Raw genomic sequence first — 24,884 nt, 5'->3', positions numbered from 1 at the left:
GTTTCTGAGGAGAGAAGGAAAATGGGATGAAATGTAGTATACTCACATGTTGTTTCAGTATCTTGGAGGGAAAAGGTATGGAATTAAGTTGGCCCCTGGCTGAGCCTTTGGTGCTGGAGAAAGATAAAGGAAGTGTTAAAAGGGTCGTTGAAGGTGTTAAAGGTGTGGCATGTAGTATTTGACAAAGCTCTTTGAAGTTGAATGAGCAGGGAAAGAGGATGTAGGAATGTTAATAGTTTCACCTCAACCCGAGGCTGAGATCTCAAAATCACGGGTGTGAGCCCTCTGGGGAAGAGGGACCTGAGTTCATGTGTGAGCTCAGATTGCTAATGGGACCGCTCAGGGAACTTTCAAAGAAAAAAATAATAATAAATAAATAAATAATTTGGACCTGGCTTCAGAAAACAAACAGAGGCAATTGGTTAGCCTCTTTCTAGGGCAATCAGCCCCTGATATCAGAAAGAAATTGTCTTAGGTTGCAGGATAAACTTACAACAGTCAGGAATGATGGGGACCTGGTGCATCTAGCCTAGCAGGTCTACTGGTTGAAATAAAGCTAGGTAAAGAAGAAGTGAAGCTTGAATTTTTTGTTGGTTACGGGAGCTTCTTTCTCTGCGTTAGTCTGTAAATGTAAAAGGAGCAACTGGCCAACAGGAAAAGGCATTTTTTTTCAATACTTCAAATTTAAATTGGGGAAAGTGATTGGAATTACAAAATGAGAAAAACAGTCATGTTTGGTTCATGGTACTAGATTTAAAGGATGCCTTTTTCTGCCTGCCCGTGGCAACTGAAAACCAGAAACTCTTTGCCTTTGAATGGGAAAATAATAGTAGAGGACGGAAAACTCAGCTTACTTGGACAGTGTTACCACAGGGGTTCAAGAATAGCCCCACCATATTCGGGAACTGTGATCTTGAAATTTGAAAGACCTCTTCGGGAAAAGGGGACACCGTTGCAATATGCAAATGATAGCTACTGAAGAAGAAAAGGAATGTGTATAATGGACTGTTAGTTCACTACATTTTTTTGGCACTAATACTGTGAACCCACCCTCTTTCCCCAGTAACAGAGTTTCCAGATCACCCATTCATGATTGCATCAAGACCATGGACTCCAGCTGACCAGACTTAAAGACAACTAGAAGACACAGAAATTTGGTATATAGATGGCAGCAGCTTCGTCTGTGCCAAGGATTTCGCCTCACAGGATATGTGGTAACAATCAGCCCAAAAGGTGGAAATCATCGCCTTGATAAGAGCTTTTGAGCTGGCAAACATTTGGACAGAATTGAAAAATGCCTTTGGTGTGGTGCATGCACACAGGGCAATTTGGAAGGAGAGAGGACTTTTATCTTCCTCAATTAAACATGCAGAAGAGGCTGATCGCAGTTATTAGGGAAGAAGGAAAAAGGAGGCACAGACAGGAACAGCCCCGACTAGGCAACGAGCAATGTGCCCTATGTAAGAAATTTGTGCATTGGAAATCACAGAAACACAGAATTTCTAGGTTGGAAGAGACCTCAAGATCATCGAGTCTAACCTCTGACCTAACGCTAACAGTCCCCACTAAACCATATCCCTAAGCTCTACATCTAAACGTCTTTTAAAGACTTCCAGGGATGGTGACTCCACCACTTCCCTGGGCAGCCTGTTCCAATGTCTAACAACCCTTTCGGTAAAGAAGTTCTTCCTAACATCTAACCTAAAACTCCCCTGGCGCAACTTAAGCCCATTCCCCCTCATCCTGTCACCAGGCACGTGGGAGAACAGGCCAACCCCCACCTCACTACAGCCTCCTTTAAGGTATGTGTAGAGAGCAATAAGGTTGCCCCTGAGCCTCCTTTTCTCCAGGATGAACAAGCCCAGCTCCCTCAGCCGCTCCTTGTAGGACTTGTTCTCCAGGCCCCTCACCAGCTTCGTCGCCCTTCTCTGGACCCGCTCAAGCACCTCGATGTCCTTCTTGTAGCGAGGGGCCCAAAACTGAACACAGTACTGGAGGTGCGGCCTCACCAGAACCGAGTACAGGGGAACAATCACCTCCCTAGCCCTGCTGGTCACACTGTTCCTGATACAAGCCAGGATGCCGTTGGCCTTCTTGGCCACCTGAGCACACTGCTGGCTCATATTCAGCCGACTATCCACCATCACTCCCAGGTCCTTCTCTGCCTGGCAGCTCTCCAACCACTCATCTCCCAGCCTGTAGCTCTGCTTGGGGTTATTGCACCCCAGGTGCAGGACCTGGCACTTGGCCTTGTTGAACTTCATGCAGTTGACCTCAGCCCATCAGTGCAGCCTATCCAGATCCTCCTGAAGAGCTTTCCTACCCTCAAGCAGATCGACACACGCACCTATCTTGGTGTTATCTGCAAACTTACTGAGGGTGCAATCAATGCCCTCATCTAGATCATCGATGAAGATATTAAAGAGGACCGGCCCCAGCACCGAGCCCTGGGGGACGCCACTAGTGACAGGCCTCCAACTGGACTTGGCTCCATTTACCACGACTCTTTGGGCCCGGCTATCCAGCCAGTTTCTAACCCAACAAAGCATGCGCCAGTCCAAGCCAAGAGCAGCCAGTTTCTTGAGGAGAATGCTGTGGGAAACAGTGTCAAAAGCCTTCCTGAAGTCAAGGTAGACCACATCCACAGCCTTTCCCTCATCCACCCAGCACGTCACTTTGTCATAGAAGGAGATCAGGTTCGTCAAGCAGGACCTGCCTTTCATAAACCCATGCTGACTGGGCCTGATCACCTGCTTGCCCTGCAAGTGCCGCGTGATGACTCTCAAGAGGATCTGCTCCATGAGCTTCCCTGGCACTGAGGTCAAACTGACAGTTTCCTGGGTCTGCCCTCCGGCCCTTCTTGTAGATGGGCGTCACGTTTGCTAGCCGCCAGTCAACTGGGACCTCCCCCGATAGCCAGGACTGCTGATAAATGATGGAAAGTGGCTTGGCCAGCTCCTTTGCCAGTTCTCTCAGTACCCTTGGGTGGATCCCATCTGGCCCCATCAACTTGTGCACATCCAAGTGCCATAGCAGGTCACCAACCAGTTCTTCGTGGATGGTGAGGGCCACATCCTGCTCCCCATTCCCTTCCACCAGCTCAGGGTACTGGGTATCCAGAGAACAACCGGTATTGCCGCTAAAGACCGAGGCAAAGAAGGCATTGAGCACCTCCGCCTTTTCCTCATCTCTTGCAACTGTTTCCCCCCGCATCCAGTAAAGGATGGAGATTCTCCTTAGTCCTCCTTTTTGTGTTGATGTATTTATAGAAATGTTTTTTGTTATCTTTAACGGCAGTAGCCAGATTGAGCTCCAGATGAGCTTTGGCCTTCCTAATTTTGTCCCTGCACAGCCTCGCAACATCGTTATAGTCCTCCCGAGTGGACCGCCCTTTTTTCCAAAGATTATAAACCCTCTTTTTTCTCCTAAGATCAAGCCACAACTCTCTGTTGAGCCAGGCTGGTCTTCTTCCCCGCCAGCTCGTCTTTGGGCACGTGGGGACAGACCGTTCCTGCGCCATTAAGATTTCCCTCTTGAAGAGCGCCCAGCCTTCCTGGACCCCTCTGCCCTTCAGAACCGCCTCCCAAGGGACTCCACCAACTAGTGTCCTGAGCAGCTCAAAGTCAGCCCTCCGAAAGTCCAATACAGCGGTTTTACTGGTCCCCTTCCTGGCCTCGCCAAGAATAGAGAACTCCACCATTTCGTGGTCACTCTGCCCAAGACAGCTCCCGACAATCACATCCTCCACCAGTCCTTCTCTGTTTGTGAAGAGAAGGTCTAGCGGGGCACCACCCCTGGTAGGTTCACTAACCAGCTGTGTCAGGAAGCTAACTTGCACGCTCTCCAGAAACCTCCTAGACTGCTTTCTCAGGGCTGTGTTGTGCTTCCAGGATATGTCAGGGAAGTTGAAGTCCCCCACGAGTACAAGTGCTGAAGATTTCGCAACTTCTGCCAGCTGCCTGTAGAACTCCTCATCCGTCTCCTCATCCTGGTTCGGCGGTCTATAGCAGACCCCAACCAGGACACTAGCCTTGTTGTCCCTGTCGATCCTAACCCAAAGGGACTCGACCTTGTCATTCCCAGCCTCGAGTTCTACAACATCGAAAGACTCTCTAATATAGAGAGCTACACCACCACCCCTTCTGTGCTGCCTGTCCCTTCTGAAGAGCTTATAGCCAGGCATTGCAGCACTCCAGTCATGAGACTGGTCCCACCACATCTCTGTGATGGCAACCAAGTCGTAGCCTGCCTGCTGCACGATGGCTTCCAGCTCCACCTGGAAAAACAAATGCCCAGAACAGAAAAGAAACAGAAAAGTGAACCGTGGAAGGGAGGTGGTGGTCGTGCATTGTTGCAGGAAGAACAGCCGAAAGCACGACAGACACCAGTATGGTCAGATCATGCTCCCCTTTTATTACCCGAATAGCCTAGCTTTTACAGTGAACTTAACAAGGGCGGATAGTGCCTCACACAAGATTATTGGTCAAAAGCACTCAGACAAACAACTACAAGAAAACAATCCCACCTGCAAGAAAACAACCCCCTTGTGATTAGCAGTCACGTAGACCTTGTCCTTGAAGCCAGCTGCTGGTAACAATATTTTTCTAAATTCCTCAATTGGGTGATGTGGGAACACTGTCATGGGAACTTCTCATAGTTGCCCTGGTAGCTTGGTTTGCTCAGCTGCAGCAAGCTGTGGGATCTTTGCTGTTTCAAAAATCCCTCAACAGTGCATGCAAAAGATGACTGAAGAGGACCATGGGAATCTACCCCAGCAGATCCACTGGTTATATAAATGAAGCTGGGGAAGGAGGGAAAAGAGGTGGAACTTATGGTAGATGCGGGGGCAACATATTCAGTTTTAAATAAAGCGTTGGTATCAGTGGGGAATGATTACATTGTAGTAAAGGGGGCAACTGGCCAATCTGAAATAGCATATTTCTGCAAACCATTGAAATATAAATATGGGAAACAGTGGGGCATTCACAAGTTCCTATACATGCCCAACTCCCCGGAGTCGCTCCTAGGGAGAGATTTATTGGAAAGATTACAAGCAACCGTTTCATTTAAAAATGGGGAGATTATTCTGGAGGTAAATGATCAAAGATATGTGGAAGTGTTGAGTTTGATATTGACAGCTATTAAGACCAAAGAGGAAATTAGTGAGGAAATCCTAAGTCAAGTGTTTTCCAGAGTATGATCTTCTAATGTACCAGGGAAAGCAAAAAATGCACTTAAACAGTACCCCTTGAAAAAGGAAGATAGAGAAGGAATTAGCCTGATAATTAACATGCTTAACACCAGAGCTAACTTAGTTTACCGTTTTAGACCTGAAGGATGCCTTCTTTTGCCTCCCTCTCTGTGAAGCCAGTCAGAAAATCTTTACATTTGATTGGAAAAGCCCTAAGAGTGGGCGCAAAACACAGCTCACATGGACAAGGTTGCCTCAGGGCTTTAAGAACTCACCCACCTTGTTCGGAGAACAACTTGCAAAGGACTTGGAGACCTGGGAAGCCTCGTCAGAAGGAAGGCTGTTGAAGTACGTAGATGACCTCCTAATAGCCACCCAAATGGAAGAAGCATGTGTGGCCTGGACGGTAAGCCTCCTAAACTTTCTGGGACTACAGGGGTACAGGGTGTCGAAGAAGGCAGCTCAGGTGGTTAAGCAGAAGGTGACCTACCAGGGTTATGAGGTTAGTGCCGGACAACAGACCTTGAGGCAAGATCGGAAAGAAGTGGTACATTAAACCCCAAAACCTGAGACAATAAAAGAACTGCGAACCTTTTTGGGAATGACAGGGTGGTGCAGATTGTGGATCTATAATTACAGATCGCTTATAAAACCACTGTATGTGCTCATTGCAAATGGGAACAAGGACCTCCAATGGACAAAGGAGGCCACAGGAGCCTTTGACCAACTAAAGAAGGCTCTCGTGTCAGCCCCAGCTCTGGGACTTCCAGATGTAAACAAACTATTCTTTTTCTCCCATGAGAAACAGGGGATTGCCCTGGGAATACTAGCACAGGACCTGGGCCCATATCGAAGGGCAGTTGCTTATTTTTCTAAGCAGCTGGATGCTACCGTCAAGGAATGGCTGGGATGCCTCAGAGCCATTGCAGCAGTGGTGCTAAATATCCAGGAAGCACGCAAGTTCACCTTGGGACAGAAAATAACTATGCTAGTGTCTCACACAGTGTCCACAGTGCTGGAAGTGAAAGGCGGTCACCGGCTTTCCCCACAAAGGTTCCTGAAATCAGCAGAAACCAAGGGGAGCCAGTACACCATGACTGCCTGGAGACAGACCATTGAAGCTACCTACTCCAGCCATCCAGATCTGAAGGACACTCCTTTCGATGATGTGGAAATATGGGAGCAGTTACATTGTCAGCAGAAAACGACATGCTGGGTATGCAGTTACCATTTGCAAAGATGTTTATTTTCCAGATTCTATTACATCTAAAGAGACTAAATAATGAGATTATTGGAAGCAGTTCAGCTGCCTGAAAAGATAGCAATCATGCACACTGAGGCACACCAGAAGGTGAGCTCAGAATTGGAGGAAGGAAATGATCTGGCGGACAGAGGGGCAAAAGAAGCAGCAGAAGGTGAGGTAGCAACTGAGGGAGCCCTGATTCCAGACAGGCAAATTCCCCTTGAAGGTAAGCTTGTATATAACAAAAAGGATAGAAAATTAATCGAAAGTCAGAAGGGAAAATACAACCAAGAGGGTTGGGCTATTACCAAAGAAGGGAAGGGGAAGCTAGTCATCCCCTCCAACTTATTGTGGTCACTGGTAAAGAAGGAACACCAGAAAACACATTAGGGAACAGACGCTTTGTATAATTATCTAATTGAAAAAAGCATTGCCAGGAACTTATACGCTACCATCACTCAAATAACAATGTGATCTTTGTCTCCAGACTAACCCCAAAAATGCCCCCAAACCAAAACTGTGTCAAATTGGAAAAGGCCATGGGCCCGGGCAACAGTGGCAAATTGACCTTTCTGAATTTCCAAGAAAAGGGGGGTGTCAACATTTACTGGTGTTAACAGATACCTTTTCAGGTTGGCCAGAGGCTTTCCCCACTAGGACTGCCAAAGCCTGAGAGGTAACTAAGTCTCTTGTAGAGAAAACTTTGAAACCACAGTGGGAAGGACTATACCAGGTGCTCCTTACAACCTTCACCACAATTAAGATCAAGGAACAGAGTGCCTGGATTCACCATTCTCAAGTGAAGAAAGCTCCAGAACCCCCTGGAAAGTAATGCCAGGTGACGGTGAACTGAAACTAAAGCTCAGTCGAGTAAAATGAGGACATTACGGTCAGGAGTATTTAGTAATATTGTTAGCAGGAATTTAGAATTGTTTTATTTCTATGGCTTATAAATTGTAATTGTGATTCAAGAAGATGCCTCTATGATAATAGAGAACAGTGAGTGGCCTTGGTCCGAAGCCATAACAGCAGAGGATAAGAGCATTAATGGAAAGTTAGCAGTTGTGGTTATTTGGCGAACAAATGGTGACCGTTTATATACATTATAAGATTGGCAAAAATTAGGGGAAGAACGGACACACCAAAGAACCGTAGGGGACGAAATTAAAAAAGGGTGCCAAATGATTAATGGAACGACCCACGAGAAAGTAACGGGGATTTTAGTAAAACCGATTTCCAAAATTGGCCAACAAGAACGTTGTATCTGCCCAGGTAAATCAGATTGCTGGTATAATTTTATGTTAACACAGACTATAGTAATTAGCTGTTTTTGGCTGTACTTCCTACAACAGTGGGACAAAACTAAAACAGCCCCTACAATCAGCCTTTATTGGCATTGGGAACTAGCCAATGGCAAGTTTCAAAGGTGTTACCGAGATGGGAAAAGGCTGAAGACCAAGACCACAAACTAATAATAGATACACTTAGTATGGTTCAAGATAAGGTATCTTTAGCTCTTTGTTGCATACAAACACAGTTATGGATGCAGGCAACAACTGCCTTTATCATTAGGGAAGGAAGTGAAGGCATTTTTCCGGCTGAAGTCCGAAAGACTGTTCAGGACAATGCAAATGATTTTGAGAAGTTCTAATGTTGGTGGACTCTGGTAAATTTTACCTATGATCCCATTGTTAACATGGCTACTGCCTTTGTGCCTACTATAAGTAATGCCACAGTTTATGCTATCCACCCATAGGATTACACCATGAGAAGACAGTGCTCTATCCTTTGGAGCATAGAACATGGGCACGGATGGAGAATGGGAAATGGCAGTCTGTAAATCTACAATCATATGTTACCTGAGAACAACAAGGATTTATTTGTGAAAGCAACACAATTGATGCTCAGGATGTATGTCTTGACACGGAGCAAGGTGTTTGCCACTTTGAAATTCATCCAAATACTAGTCAAAAGACTATGCTTGCATATATTGGTCAAGGCTGTGTGTGTTTAAGAACTGCTTGTGCTTTTGTAGAAGTAGATAAGGAGAACATAATCCTCCCTAGCAAAAATCATCCTAACTTTTGTATTTGTAACTTTGTTAGAATCGTCGGCCGTGATTTTCTCTATTTGGCATCAGTGGCATCCCAGCAGTTGATCAAGTCTAACAACACAACGTATCACAAGTTATTACTTACACTTATTGGGATGAACCTCACATTAGTGAAGCAACTAGTTTAACACCAAGACCTGATCAAAATTTTAAATAAGCAGAGTTTTGCAAAGAGTAAAACAAGACACAAATCACAACTGGTGGGATGCATTCTTTGGGTGGTCGCCAACTGCAACTGGGATTTTGAACACATTATGTCACCCAATTATTGTTTTATTGATATTAGTTGGTATAAGTTTAATATTGTCCTTTGTAATACTTGTTTGGAATTGGAAATTGTTACAATGAATTGCTATATTAGCTTCCTTGATAAAAGTACGTGGCAAGGTATTGAGAGATACATATCATAGAGATTGGGAAGAATTTTGTATTAAGTAAAATAATTTACTAGATTTTCTAGAAAAGAGGGGACTGAAACATGGAATTAGAAATTAGAGAGCAACTGATTAAGAATGAATGTGCGCTACATTTGCGATGTACTGTGTCTGTGCTGCACTTAGACCTCCAGATAACAGGAGCCCCTTAGACCCCGAGAACCAGATCAAAACAACCTTATGGCCTAGATTGGGACCAAGGCCTCAGAGAGCATGCACAAAGAGATAAGGTGAAAAGCTCAACCCTGCTGAAGACATCTTACTTCATCCCCATGACCCTCAGAGACTACCACCATAAGGCACTGAGCAAGCGCAGACAAGAGGAATTTATGGAAATGATTTCTTGTAGCTAATTTTAATACTAAGCGGGGACAGGTTATGCATATGTATAGGTGTATTGGGAAACTCCATGCATATGTAACTCTTTACTGCATATAACCGAAGCAAGTTGCCACATCAGGCTTATAGGCCTTTTGAGAAAGTACAAGTTGATTTCAATGAATTGCCCAAGGTAGGGAGGATAAAATATTTATTGGTAATAGTAGATCATTTAACACAATAGGTAGAAGCTTATCCCATAGCATGAGCTACAGCACAAATGGTGGTAAAAATTCTATTAGAACACCCGATACCTAGATATGGGATAATCTAGTACATACTGATTCTGATCAGGACACACACCTTACTTCTAAAATAATAAAATTATTATGTCAACATTGGGTATTCAGTGGGAATACCATACTCTGTGGTACCCACAAAGCTCAGGGAAAGTAGAAAGATTGTTTGATTCAATAAAACAACAATTAGCTAAATTAATGATCGAGACACAAATGCCTTGGACAAAATGCTTACCATTGGCACTTTTAAACATAAGAAGTGAAACACACAGTGAGACTGGATTATCGCCATATGAAATGTTATATGGTATGCCTTATTCTCAAGGGACGCCTTTAGGATTGTAGCATCCAAAAATATATAATTACTATTGGAAGGAGATTAAAAGAGCTAAGAGAAATTGGAATGATGGCTCAAACACCACCTTTAGGATTTGCTATTCATAAGATACAACCAGGAGACAAGGTCTTAATAAAAAAAAAAAACTGGAGGGAAGAATCATTGAATCCTTATTTGGAGGGACTGTACCTTGTTTTACTTACAACTGAAACAGCTGTGAGAACCACAGAAAGGGGTTGGACCCACGCATCCAGAATAAAAAGGACCAGTAACTACCAAAACTTGGAAGGTTGAGTCTGCTTCTGGGGGAACTGAAACTAAGGTTAAAGAAGAACTAATATTCTGGCAATGAGGCTCTGCATGAATTAAGGATGCCAAATAAAGGGGACAAGCCTGAAGGGAGGAAAGGGAGAAGGCAAGACCGGGGCAGGACCCTCCACTGCGGTGTGTATGGTCTACCGAGGGAGGCAACCCCTATGGGTATTGACTGCCGAGTGAGAGGGCCTCGACCGGGCTTCTCCCACACTAAGGTCAGGTTGTCCTGAGAAAATAACATAAGAACCTTTTTTTAAGCCCATATAAAATTGTGATTCATTTTCCAGGAGCTGGATCACCCTGACAGGCTGAACGGTAACACAAGCCTGAATCGACCCTGAAAGCAGGCCCAACCCCTTGATTGAAGGCATTTGCCTATTATGATCCAGCTATGTGGGCAGAAGACAGATCCCGGGGCTATAGGACCCCAATATATATGCTTAATAGAATAATTAGGTTACAAGCTGTAATAGAAATAGTTGTAAATAAAACTGGAGACGCACTTGGATTAATTGGAAAGCAAAATACCAAGATGAGAACTGCTTTGTATCAAAATCGCTTAGCCTTGGATTATTTACTAGCACAAGAAGGAGGAGTCTGTGGAAAATTTGACCTTAGTAATTGCTGTTTAGAGACTGATGATGAGGGTGTTTCTTCCTAGTAGCTGGTAGAATGCTATGTTTTGGCTTAGGATGAGAAGAGTGCTGATAACATGCTGATGTTTTAATTGTTGCAGAGCAGTGCTTACACCAAGCCAAGGATGTTTCAGCTTCTCACTCTGTCCTGCCAATGGGGAGGCTGGGGGTGCAGCAAGAGCTGGGAGGAGAGCCAGACTGCTCGGTTAGGCTGGGCATCGGTCAGCAGGTGATGAGCAATTTCATTGAGCATCACTTGTTTTGTACACATTATTACTAGTAGTACTATCATCATCATTATTGTCATTATTTTTATTGTTATTATTATTATTTTCCTGTCTTTATCTCAACTCACAGGCTTCACTTTCCCATTTCTCTCCCATCCCAGAGAGGGAGGGGGGGGAGGCGAGCAAACCACCATGTGGTGTTTAGCTGCCCGCTGAGTTAAACCACAACAGAAAGAAAAGCTGTAAATGAACTTGTAAAAGAAATGAAGAAAATTGCACGTGTCCCAGTTCAAATTTGGAATGGAATCGATCTAAGAGGATTACGGGAGGGGGCTTTATGGGTGGTGATTGGTTTGCTAAAATAAGGACTGTTGTATTGGGGATCTGTGGAGGATTGTTAATAATTCCATGTTTAATACCTTGTATTACCAAACTAATACACTCGAATATACAAGGAATGCAAATATCTGCGGTACCTGTTGACCCAGAACCAGGGAAAGTGAAAACCCATTCCCTGATGATAATAAAAACAAAGATCCAAAATTGGTATCAATTCTATTGACTCGATTGGAAAGGAAAACACAAATCAATACCATGAAAAAGGAGATAGGGGATTGTGAAATGTGTTCCTCTGATTCGTGTCAATATGGAACAATGCTAGGGCCGCATGGTATGATGAATGTGACCTGCTGTCTTACATACCCTTGTATAACCACAAGTCTAAGAAAAACAGAGTGGTTAATGTATATAGTTCTTGTATCTTGCAAAGGAATGTTTTAGCAATTCATGTCAATAGAGAGCTTGAAGGGAAATGTATTTGTAGACTTTTCCTTGAAGTCTCTGATATCTGGGGGGTTTCAGAATAACTGCTAACTATTATGACTATTGCATGGGACACTATGCAAGTCTCTGATATCTGGCCAGGAGATTAAGGAGAAGGGGAAAGCTGAAGGACGACTAAAAGACAAAGCTTGTAGGGGACTCTGCACAAGTCTCTGACATACAGCCAAGTTGGACAAAGGAGAAGGACAAGAGGGAGGAAGACTCTGAGCCTTAAGCACGAGAGACCCCCAGAGGAACCACCAGAGACTGATACGCATGCTCCAGGGGGAGGGTTTGGATTCCGGGAACTAATTATAATAACCCTGTTGTGTTTTTTTTTTTTTTTTTAGAGGTAGTAATGAATATGTATTAGCCTAGGAGCATAAAAATCAGCTGCTTGATGTAACTGGTGTGCGTCTTGGTGGAGCAGAGACTCCCGGCGCACCCAGCGCTGTTTGCTTACCTCTATTCCTTTAATAAATTGTAAATCTTTGATTGTAACCTTATTTGGGACGTAGCCGTGTATTACAGAATTCAATTTTTACAAAGTTAAAAAGTTAAATTTTCATATAAATTTAACTCTTATCAAAATAGAGCTTTGTAGCGAGTACATTAGAAGATATGCACTAAATTTCACTAGAATTCTCTACCTCAATATATAGTATTTGATCCTTCCATATTCTTTTCTTAAATAGCAAGATTCTTAAAGGGGAACATAATTAACACTAAAATATTAATTTTTAAAATATACTTGGTGGGTTTTCCACCAGTGCTCTTATATAAGCTATACATTTTCAAGATCCTGAAATCTTTTTTCTGTATTTTAATTCAATACTCCTGAGGTATACAGGCAGAAAATCTTACATTTTCAAAGCTGGCAGAACTCTTTACAAATCACAGAATTTTCTAGGTTGGAAGAGACCTCAAGGTCATCGAGTCCAACCTAACGCTAACAGCCCTCCACTAAACCATATCCCTAAGCTCTACATCTAAGCGTCTTTTGAAGACTTCCAGGGATGGTGACTCCACCACTTCCCTGGGCAGCCTGTTCCAGTGCCTCACAACCCTTTCAGTGAAGAAGTTCTTCCTAACATCTAACCTAAAACTCCCCTGGCTCAACTTAAGCCCATTCCCCCTCGTCCTGTCATCAGGCACGTGGGAGAACAGGCCAACCCCCACCTCGCTACAGCCTCCCTTGAGGTACCTAAAAAGAGCGATAAGGTCACCCCTGAGCCTCCTCTTCTCCAGGCTGAACAAGCCCAGCTCCCTCAGCCGCTCCTCGTAGGACTTGTTCTCCAGGCCCCTCACCAGCTTCGTCGCCCTTCTCTGCACCCGCTCAAGCACCTCGATGTCCTTCTTGTAGCGAGGGGCCCAAAACTGAACACAGTACTCGAGGTGCGGCCTCACCAGAGCTGAGTACAGGGGGACGATCACCTCCCTAGCCCTGCTGGTCACGCTGTTCCTGATACAAGCCAGGATGCCGTTGGCCTTCTTGGCCACCTGAGCACACTGCTGGCTCATATTCAGCCGACTATCCACCATCACTCCCAGGTCCTTCTCTGCCTGGCAGCTTTCCAACCATTCCTCTCCCAGCCTGTAGCTCTGCTTGGGGTTATTGCGCCCCAGGTGCAGGACCCGGCACTTGGCCTTGTTAAACTTCATGCAGTTAACAAATCTTCAACCCATGAAATAATGTTAGAAATTAAAATAGGAATCTGCATTTGCTCAAAGAAACCACAATTTTTTGCTCATAAACCTCCCAAAACAGCATGGACACTTCATCCAAGTCAAACAGAAACCATTACAGCCTTTTCTGTGTTATATGCATCACAAACTCCTGAACTCTGGTGGCCATGGGAACTTTACTTTTGTCCAGTGATTATAATATGTAGAATTTTTCCACAATTCATCCAGCATTACATTCTCTCAAGGTAACAGATGAAATTCTGTATCTAAATTTGACACATGACACTACTGAACTATGGAATTGTTGAGGTATTCGGAAAAGATTTTCTCCACCTAAGCTTCTGAACTTAAGTTAGATGCTAAGTTAGATGCAACACTTTAGAATATGCCTGAGTTAACCCACTTACAGAATTCATAATCAATCTCACAGCTTCCTTTTACTATGCTGAACATTTTCATATTTTCATCCAGTTTATCCTCCTTCAGAGGCAAAAACAACAGCTAGATTAACCTTGAATGCTTTCTTGTTTACTATCAGTATGGTTAAGGAACTTTTTTTTTTTTTTTTTTTTACTTTTACCTGTCCATCTAACTAGCTCTATTGGGTTTACATGATAAGGTTTTGGAAAGGTCTGCAGTATGTAACACCGCACAGTATGTAAGCAAGCAAAGAACAATGTAACAATGATTAATCAGGACAAAGATAATATGCAATGACCCTCTGTCAAAACTTCTGGATGGCTCCAACACAATGAAACAGCACAAGAATTATCTATTTACTATATTCAAGGACTATACTACACAGTTAAGTGTAAGGCAAGCACCAGCAGACCAACTATGTTCTGTCAGGTAATATACAGAGCTCTTTGTAATAGATTTTACTTTATACTAAAATCTACAAACAGCAAGAATACAAACTGAATTAGTGAGATGATATTGATACATAAACATTAGAATGCGTGTATTTCACGGTGCCTCACTGTACCGACAAGTCCAAAAAAGCACGAAAAAAATAAACAAACCTGCTGGAGCTGCAAGATCTTCTTGAAGAACTATAGCTTCTTGGGGGTGTTCTGGATCGCTTCTCTTTCTTTCTTTTATCATCTGTTCCTTTTTGTTGCTCCTTCAACTTATCCCCATCTTTTTCCTTTTCTTTGTCTCTGTCTTTCTCTTTGTCCCCTCCTTTATCCTTATCTCCCTCTTTGTCCTTCACCTTCTCTCTGTCTTTTACCCCCCCTTCCTTAATATCTTCTTTTTCCTTGTTCTGGTGTACTTCTTCCCTGTCTTTTTCCTTCTCCTTATCTTTCTCCTTTTCCTTGTCTCTGTCCCTATCTTGGTCCTTATCCTTGTCTCCAACACTCTCTCGATCTTTGTTTCGCTCTCCATCTCTCTCTTTCTCCTTTTCTTTGGTCTTTTCTTTTTCCTTGACCTTTTCTTTGTCTCTCTTATTTTCCCTGTGAAAAGCCAAACACAAATCCATTAATTCATCTTTGAACTTTCTAATAAAAAAAATACAAGCAACTCTTCAGCATATATTAATTGCTCAAGAGAAAATATGTCTGTTTAAAATTTTATAATAATTCCTAATTTTCATTTGCTACCTGTTTACCATGAGAGAGTGGCTATAACAGCTAGGAAAAGTTTTGAAACCCAACTTTTTTTTTTTTTTTTTGGGGGGGGGGGGGGGGAAGGAGGCAAAAATCAAATCAAACTGTGATCTTCAGATTGATGTTACTATACTTTAAGAGAATAAGTTTCTTCACCTCACAGTTACATTACTATATGTACGTAGATTTTCAGCATTTTCTCAGGAGTGCAACAAAGCATACAACTTGTAAATCCATTCTTTACTAAAATTGTGAAATATGTCAAATATGTGAAAGTGTAAAATAGACTGCAGATTAACCACCCCCACATGAATAATGATAGCTGACCAGACAGAAGTCCTTATTCTAATGTTCTCTCACACACACATCCTGGAACTGCTTGATAGTCCAACATCAGTGAATATACAGAAAGAAAAATACAAGGATAAAGTTTCACCAAACAAATACTCTCAAAAGACAAATGTAAGGTCTAAACTCAGTCAAGACAATTCAATCATCTGTAATGTAATTAGGAATTCAAAAACAATTGAAGTATAAGAAAATCCAGTAGGATGGTAAAAGAAGGAAGGATAACAAGTCACCTTCTCTAGGACAGGTAGAATGATACCTATTCATAAAAAGAAAAACAGCAAGAAAAAAAGGGATGTTCTAGTTGTTGAGATGAATAAAAAATGATTAGATTACAGCTTTGGCTGGAAGAGTACATTTTTATATAAGATCATTTGAAAGCATTAGACTCCAAACCGTCTTTCCTTTCTTAGCAGACATGAGTTGCCTCAAGGACGTATGAAAATGAACAATTGTTCAGAGAGAAAACAGGAGAAAGTACAATAGGAGGACTTAATTAACAGGCAGATTCAAATCCAGAACTAGCCTGAAAAAGAGTTATGTCTATTGGTATTGGTACCTATTCTAGGATTCTCAAGGAGACTCCTTCAGACACTAAAGGCCCTAAGCACAACCCACACTTTCATTCATTGGAACAAGTGTTTGACTGTATCTTTTTTTCAACTTGAATAGTAGGCCATTTTATGTTCTATTACATTATGACTTTGGTTCCTATCAGGTTTTAGCAAATATCTCTTTAGGTATCTCACAGAAGGTATGCAAGATCATAAAAATGAAACAGCACACAATCCCTGCAATAGCAACAGGTCTCACAGCACCCCAAGAAAACCCTTCCAGTTATTTATCGCAGAGATTTCATTGGACTTCCCTTTCCAGTGATTAGATCTCTCAGGAAGCTCCATCAGATGAGTAAATAAGAATCAAAAGGATTCCATCATCCATCAAAGCCCAGCTATGTAGCCTACTAAGTGTTCCCACTGATGTCAGCAGATCTGCAGTTTTCTTTCCCAGAAGAAAAAAAAACAAAAACAAACCAACAAAAACCTGCACAACCTAAGTATGAAGGTCTCTTTAAATGAGTTAGGGGCATTACAGAGATGAACCAGAAAAAAAAGTACCAAGTCTTCTAATCATGAAGCTACTTTTATAGGCACTTCAGTTTTGTGAATATTCACTATTTCATCCTCGGAAAATTATATTATCACCTGTTGGTTAAAGTCTGGCAGTTAAAGTTACCTTTTTTTGGTGAGCTTAAACATTGGTATTAACGTAGAATAGACTTTGGTATCAAAGTTTAGAAAGTAACTTTTTATACTGAGGTACCTATTCTTTTCTCTTATTGTAGGGGATGGGACAAGCCTAGGAACAGAATAAACCATTTAGAGATTCCATCCTTTACCCATCACCTACAACGCTGGTTAGATTCCCACCCCCCCCAAAGAAAACAACAAAACTTTGTACTGTGTGCTAAGATGAACAATATCACTTCTCAGGAATGGAAACTCACCGAGAACGAGAGCGACTACTTGATTTCTGCCTTTCCCTAGATCTAGACCGTTTTTTCAGAGGACTTCTGGATTTGCATCTGTCCTTTTGTCTTGAGATTGACCTGTTACCAGATCTACTCCTATATGAACAACACCAGAAGAAAAATACTTTAATACTGAAACTTCAGAATAATTAGGTCAGCCAAGATATAGGGGGAGAACAGCATGCAAATCTCACCTCACTACAGAAAAGTATATAATTACATCTCAGTAACATACTGCCTACCAACATTTTTGCAAATATGCATACTTTAAGTTTCACCAGTTGCACATGTTCTCTTTTGAAACAATACACCATTTAAGTAATGCTCGTATTTTATTATGACCTCCATAAATATTCTGGAAAATATCAATTATCATCATACTAGGATAGCTTTCCTTAGTAGATTACAGTGCATAAAATCTACTATAAACAATTTCAAGCAGCACATAAAAATAGTTAGTTGCATTTTTCTTCTTCTCCAGGCCCAGTCACTTATTGTAGTCTTGGTCACTGAAGATAGATAGCATTAACTGGCCTCTTTTTGCTTGGTTCTCCAGCCTTACAATTTGAGTGAACAAAAAACAAAAACAAAAAAACCCACTACTTGTGGTTCAGCATTTAGTCAAGTTACTTTCTCAGTTGAAAGTATTTGTAAGCATTTGCTACATGATAAATAAGGAATGCAAATAATGTGCAAATACTATGATAGAAATACATTTAAAGTCTCCTGATACACATATATAGTATAGTCTCAGATTTGATGAAGAAAACAACTTAAAAATTACTATACTCTTTCCCCCACAAAAAAAAATATTCCCCATTTTTATAAGATTGTAGTCCCTAGGAAAATGAATCTTCAAATTCAGCTTTTTATTTCAAGTTTCACAAAACACATCATTGGATACTTTGCCTGAGAGGTTAAGGTACCTTGAAGTTAAACTTACCAAAGACAGAAATGTCATGTATATTACTCAATTAATCCTGAAGAACAGAAAGGTACAAAAAATACCAGCTCCACCTTTCTTCTGCAGCTCAAGACAGAGTAAAAATATACCAAGAGGGTAGGAGAGTTAACCACTTTATACCTACAGCTTTGCTCCACATATCAGTTTAGAAAAACTAATTAGAGGGCAAATTACTTACAATTTAGTCAAGTAAGCCCTTTAATAAAATTTATATAATAGTGATGAAATGGATTTAGGGGTTTTATAAAACACTAAAAAAAGGAAGTGGTCAGCATAGTTTATTCTTACAGATGAAACTGCTTCAACAGCCCAGAGGCTCTTTTTCAGCATGTACTCAAAACTGACAGTAACAGTGGTAAATCATTAAAACAAAACATAACTATCAACAGATGTTTAAAACACAGGTTTTCTGCAAGTGAAAAAATGCAAATTTATTTTCTAAAGCTCAATTTGGTTTGTGTGGATACAAAATACCACAGATTACTGGAATGTTACACAAAGATTATTGTTCAGTTGTATCCTGAGTTACAGAAACAATAGAGAAGCATACAATAAGGAAGCCTGCAAATGATTCTTCTTGCATTAAAAAGGTACCCAATGGTTTAATGTTATTAGATAGCAAGATACTGCAGTACATGTTATTAAAAAACAAAAAAAAGCCTGCACTTAAATCACATTTCTTTGGTTGTATAACTTATGTGGTATACCCCTCTGACCAGCTTTTCTGTATGTAAAAGAATTCTAGTTGCCCTGTTAAAAGGCAATGCATGAAAGGATGCAATAGAGCTGTTGGTGCAACACTGACACCTTTTTAAAGTTTAAGCTATCAAATGCATTGAGTTTCTCCCCGCTCCCCAGAATGAGAGAAAAAAGAACTTACAGAAAAGTTAACAGGAAAAAAATAAAAAAATAAAAATTAAAGAAAAGTGATTTACACAGACTGAATGCTCAGAAGACATTCTTGACATTGGAAGAACATGAACCATTTCAGAAAGTATTACACACGCTAGACTGTCTCATTCTTTGAAAAAACATTAATGGATAACCATTAAGGGTTATCTAGTAATTTAATTTCTTCCCATATTCCAAAGACTGTTTCAGAAGTTAACGATTTTAGCAAAGCAAACACTGAAGAATGAAAAACTGCCCCTAAAACCTTTTTTTCCTTCTGACTTTTAAAAATTTAACTTTACATTTTAAGTACAGTAAACAGAAACACTGCATTTGTTAACTAGATGTTTAGAAGTTCAGGACAGCAGGAACTTTCTACTAGCAAAACCAGATAGCCTATCAGAGTTGAGGGTGTTAACAGTAAACTAGATGTTCCATACACAAAATACAGATAACTATTTTAAAAATATGTAAGTCAGAAATATGGTTTTCATGACACAAAAGTACCTTCTAGTGTGTTTTAACTGAAAGCAATCCTGAAAACATTTAGCATTTAGAGGGAAAGAGTATCTGTTCTGAGATAAAGATCACAGTTACTCTGATCTGGTTAGTAAAAGTTACTTATCTTCCCTACAGTGATACTTGTTTCATAACTCAATAAGAAATCTTAGTAACCACCATCGCTCAAGAAAAATAGTATGATCTTAGTCCAAAATAAAAGATACCTACCTGTGTTTTGAATGTGATCTTTTCCTTCTAGATTGGGATTTTGAGCTAGACCTGGATTCTGAACGAGAATGGGAACGAGATCGACCCCCTTTTCTTTCACTGCTCTTTCCAGACTCTGAGAGGGAAAAAAACACTTTGCAGTGTAAGCTCAGAACATTTAAAGATCCTAGTTAACAGTCTGGCATAAGTGGAATGTACCAAATATAGTGCAAGGGGCCTACTCTTTGCACATCTTCCTTCTTTGCAAATATCCTTCAGAAACATCCAAGAAAGTCATTGCATATATTCATTGAGTGCAGCCATCCTGCAGCAGTACACATAAACCAGATAATTATAAAAAGCTAGCTCTATTAGGAAGGGGATTTATGGTGCTGCCACAATGCATAAGATTACAGCAACATATTCTCCTCCTAGTGTATTATTTAATACAGCTAATGTATTTTATTTTTTAAATAACCTGAGAAGAATAAATTTAGAGGGCATAATTACTGTTTACATTTTATGCTCATTTTTCAAAATTAGGACTTTCTATACTTTTTTGATATTTTAACCATTGTAAAAATATTGAAGTTTTATTGCTCAAACATTATTTGGAGGAGGAAGGAAGGAGAGAAGGGGGGTGAAAAGTTTGATCCAAAGGCCAGGAAGTCAATGGAAAGCTTACTAGTGACCTCAGAAGACTTTGGTTCAGACTCTAAAGGATTGTTATTCTGCTGCTTAACATTAAGGAAATGTTAGAGCTATTTTCTTCCAACCCTAAAAAAAAAAAAAAAAAACACAATAGGGAAAAAAATAAAAATAAAATCAAGCCCACCAACACCTACTCTACTACCTAACCTACATAAGTCAAAGCCTGGGTTTGTTAATAAGAATAACAAAATCCCACTGATCAAAAGAAAAAGGAAGATTTCAGTTGAAAGCTTAACGAGTTGAGAATTTTTATGCTATGGTTTTCCAAGCAGTTTAAGTCAGCAGAAATTAGCACTGAAATGTCCATCTAATCTCTCAACCCATCGACACCTTCCTTTCTTTGACCTTGTGTTTCAGCATTAACAGGGATCAAGAAACCATCTTGGATGGAAAAAAAAAGTCCATTAAGTTTTATCCCAGATTCATTCTCTGATCCCATTTGCTATGAGGCTGCACATAGTCTTGAGCTAGTATAAGAGCATAGCACAGGGACAAACTTAACCCACTGAAAGTAAAGAAAGCATAATATTGATGCTTTCATCAGCACGCTAGCTTCCCTCTGATCATGAAACTACAGCATTAATGTGTGCTAGAGAACAAAACAAAGCAATTTCTTTTAAAAGTCTGTAAGTGCTTTAAACTGAAATGATGCCAACATCAAGTATTATTTAGTTTAGCACTGACTACATGTTTTTGAAAACATTCAGCGAGCATGTATCTGAAAATAAGATATGAGGAAATAAAAAGTCAACTTCATTCTACTGCTTTCTTCCATGAGAACAGTTTTGATTATATTATTTCATAATTATATTATTGAAGCAAATAATAATAAAAATGAAAATAATAAAAATAATGACCATGTATTATTTTCATTGGCATGTACCAAGGTACAAACATATCTGTTAGGTAGCAAACCTAATATACCTACCTGGCTCAATAGCAGCAGATATGAAAGACTGGGCTTCCCTTACTCTCTTCATCACTTCTTCCAGTTCTTTGGCAGCAGCTTGTGGCGTCATTTCAGGAGGCTTCACTATTGCATTGTTGGAGTGGTTTATTCTAAATTAGGGAAAAAAGCCTTTAACCCACAAACACTTTAGAAGGAAAAATGAAAAATAAGAAAGGAAAACACCTTAACTCCCACATATAACTGAGAACTCTGAAGTTCAAGCAAAACTACAGATTTTTCCCTAACACTCATTTTATGCCATGTCTAAATATCTAAAATATCTGGCTTTTACTGCTTTCAAATCTTACAGCTTTTAAATAAGTGAGGCACAACACTTTTATATTATTCTATACAAATACAGATTAAAGTCTAGAAATCTGTTTCTCTATTTTAGATAAAATCTCTAAGGCCTACTGATTGCATAGACAACATATATAAAGTTTAATTAGTACCAAGGACTTTGCAGATTCTCTTGTTGTTATAGCTTTCACTACCTTAAGATTAGATGTAATTATATTTTACTCTATGCCATCCAGATTCTTCTTAGAGAAAGTTATGCCCAACCTTGAAATTGGAGTTTATGAAAGTGTTCCAGTTTGCTAACAGGTCCTTATATTGAATAAATATTAATCACAGCAGTTTCTTTTAGATCAAAATCATAAACATAAGGATACTAAGAAACCTCTCATTCAATATTCATATTGGTAATTAATTTCTTACTTCAGTGGCCTGTCTCCAAACATAACTCCATTAAAGGCAAGAGCTCGTGGTACAGAATTTTGGTCTGCAAATTCCACAAAAGCAAACCGTGTTGGTTGTGTCTCATCACCTGCCATTCGCACAAATTTGACTTCTCCAACTTGTTTAAAGAATTCAAGCAGTTGATCTGCTGTTGTAGTCTAGAAAGAGATGAAGAAGATGCAGAGCTCAGCTGATTTAAAACATATGTTGGATAAGTGGTTTTCATTATAACAGATAATCTAAAGACTATATAGGTTTTGGAAAGACATCACACCGTTATTACATAGGCAGCGTGAATTTGGTGATGTTACACTTCAGGAAATACAGATACTATTTTTTTTTCTTCCATTAACATAAAGAATATACTATAATTTAAGACAGTACAACCACAAGCCCTCAAGTAAAACCCTGAAGAGCTATGTTTAGGTTATAAATACACTTGCACAGGATATTGCACTTTTCAGGCAACTAAATTGAAATAATTGATGAGGGAATTCTTTATACACCTACATCCAAGCTATTTTTGGTACTGGTTGTGATTTTTGATCAATAGAAACAACAACAAACAAATAAAAACAAAACCAGAACAACTAAGTCAGCTTTTAATCTGTTTCTCCAATAACTTCCAACTACTTTTATTTTTTTGTGATTGATAATACTCTAGTACATACTTCAGCAGTCAAATAAACACCAAAATCAAATACTTAAATTGTCATCAGTCAAAACCAATTATTTTTTAAATAAAAATAATTATTTTTTTAAATAAAAAAATTGCTGGAAAAAAGAAAATCTCTGACAGTCCTAGTTTTCCTGTCAGAAACTCACAGAATGACTGAGATTGGAAGGGACCTCTGAAGATCATTTAGTCCAACCCCCCTGCCAAGCAGGATCAACTACAGCACATTGCGCAGGATGGTATCCAGGAGGGTTCTGAATATCTCCAAAGAAGGAGACTCCACAACCTCTCTGGGTAACCAGAGTCTAAATCTATCCTCTTTTAGTTCAAGACCATTACCCCTTGTCCTATTCATTATCTACCTGAGAAAAGAGTCCTTCTCAATCCTTTTTACAAGAACCCTTTAAATATTGAAAGGCTGCAATGAGGTCTCCCTGGAGCCTTCTCTTCTCCAGGCTGAACAGCCCCAGCTCTCTCAGCCTTTCTTCATAGGAGGGGTGCTCCAGTCCTCTGATCATCTTTGTAGTCCTTCTCTGGACTTGCTCTAACATGTCCGCATCCTTCTTGTGCTGGGGGCCCAAGACCTGGACGCAGTATTCCAGGTGGGGCCTCATGACAGCAAAGTAGAGGGGCACAATCACCTCCTTTGACCTGCTGGTCACACCTCTCTTGATGCAGCCCAGGATGCAGTTGGCCTTCTGGGCTGCAAGCACACACCGCTGGCTCATGTTGAGCTTTTTGTCCACCAGAACCCCCGAGTCTCTCTCCGCAGCGCTGCTCTCAATGAGTTCTTCTCCCAGTCTGTACCCATGCCTGGGATTGCCGTGACCCAGGTGCAGTACCTTGCACTTGGCCTTGCTCATAATATAGAATCATATCATAGAATCATTAAGGTTGGAGAAGACCTTCAAGATCATCCGCTCCAACCATCACCCTACTACCAATGTCACCCATTAAACCATGTCCATAAGTACTATGTACAACCTCCCCTTAAACATCCCTGTGTGGCTATTTAAGGTGACTCTACCACCTCCCTGGGCAACCCGTTCCAATGCCTGACTACTCTTTCTGAGAAGAACAGTCCCCTAATTTCAAAAATTAAAGCTCCCCTGGCCCAACTTGAGGCCATTCCCTCTAGTCCTATCGCTAGTTTTCTGTGAGAAGAGGCCGATCCCCAGCTCCACACAACTTCCTTTCAGGTAGTTGTAGAGAGCAATAAGCTCTCCCCTGAGCTTCCTCCAGACTAAATAATCCCAGTTCCCTCAGCAGTTCCTCATAGGACTTGTGTTCCAGGCCCATCATCAGCTTCGTAGCCCTTCTCTGAACAAGTTCCAGGGCCTAGAGGTCCTTCTTGTAGTGAGGGGCCCAAAACTGAACACAGTACTGGAGGTGTGGTCTCAACAGAGCAGAGTACAGGGGGTTGATCACCTCCCTGATCCTGATGGCCAACCTATTCCTGACAAGCCAGAATGCCGCTGGCATTCTTGGGCACCTGGGAACACTGCCGACTCATGTTCAGGTGAGCATCAATAAGCACCCCCAGATCATTTTTCTCTGCACAGCTTTCGAGCCACTCTGCCCCACACCTGTAGCGCTGCATGGGGTTGTGACCAAACGTAGCCATGTTGATCCTCACCCCACTGGCCTCTACCCATCGATCCAACCTGTCCAGGTCCCTCTGCAGGGCCTTCCTACCCTCCAGCAGACTGATACTTCCCCCCAACTTGGGGCCGTCTGCAAATTTCCTGAGGGTGCACTCAGTTCCCTTATCCAAATCATCAGTAAAGATATTCAAGAGGATGAGCCCCAACACTGACCCTGGGGAAACACCACTGGTAACTGGTCACCAGCTGGATTTCACTCTGTTCAACACCACTCTCTGGGCCCAGACATCCAGCCAGTTTTTTACCCAGCAAAGAGTGTACCTGTCCAAGCCATGGACTGCCAGCTTTTCAAGGAGAATACTATGGGAGACCGTGTCAAAGGCTTTGCTGAAGTCTAGGTAGACTACATCAACAGCCTTTCCCTCATCCACCAGGCGGGTCACCCAATCATAGAAGGAGATGAGGTTGGTCAGGCAGGACTTGCCTTTCATGAACCCATGCTGACTGGGTCCGACCCCTGGTTGTCCCGCATAT

The 24,884-nt window shown here is 41.2% G+C and overlaps 1 protein-coding gene across 9 annotated transcripts in view; it reads right to left on the bottom strand.

The window, feature by feature from the left end:
- LOC311426286 (uncharacterized protein) overlaps positions 1-24,884 on the bottom strand; it is a 146,108-nt gene that overhangs the window by 102,997 nt on the left and 18,227 nt on the right. For all 9 annotated transcript variants that reach the window (XM_084502566.1, XM_084502559.1, XM_084502558.1 and 6 more), the window contains 5 exons: positions 22,050-22,228; positions 21,309-21,439; positions 19,691-19,805; positions 17,083-17,202; positions 14,643-15,074 (listed from right to left, as the gene is read on the bottom strand). In XM_084502566.1, the coding sequence (XP_084358692.1) occupies positions 14,643-15,074; positions 17,083-17,202; positions 19,691-19,805; positions 21,309-21,439; positions 22,050-22,228 (977 nt within the window). The remainder of the gene's footprint in view (positions 1-14,642; positions 15,075-17,082; positions 17,203-19,690; positions 19,806-21,308; positions 21,440-22,049; positions 22,229-24,884) is intronic.

This window comes from Aythya ferina (assembly GCF_964211825.1).
Source record: "Aythya ferina genome assembly, chromosome: W".
NCBI lineage: Eukaryota > Metazoa > Chordata > Aves > Anseriformes > Anatidae > Aythya > Aythya ferina.
Note: the sequence above shows the minus strand (reverse complement) of the source record. Positions and strands in the feature narration are given on the sequence as shown.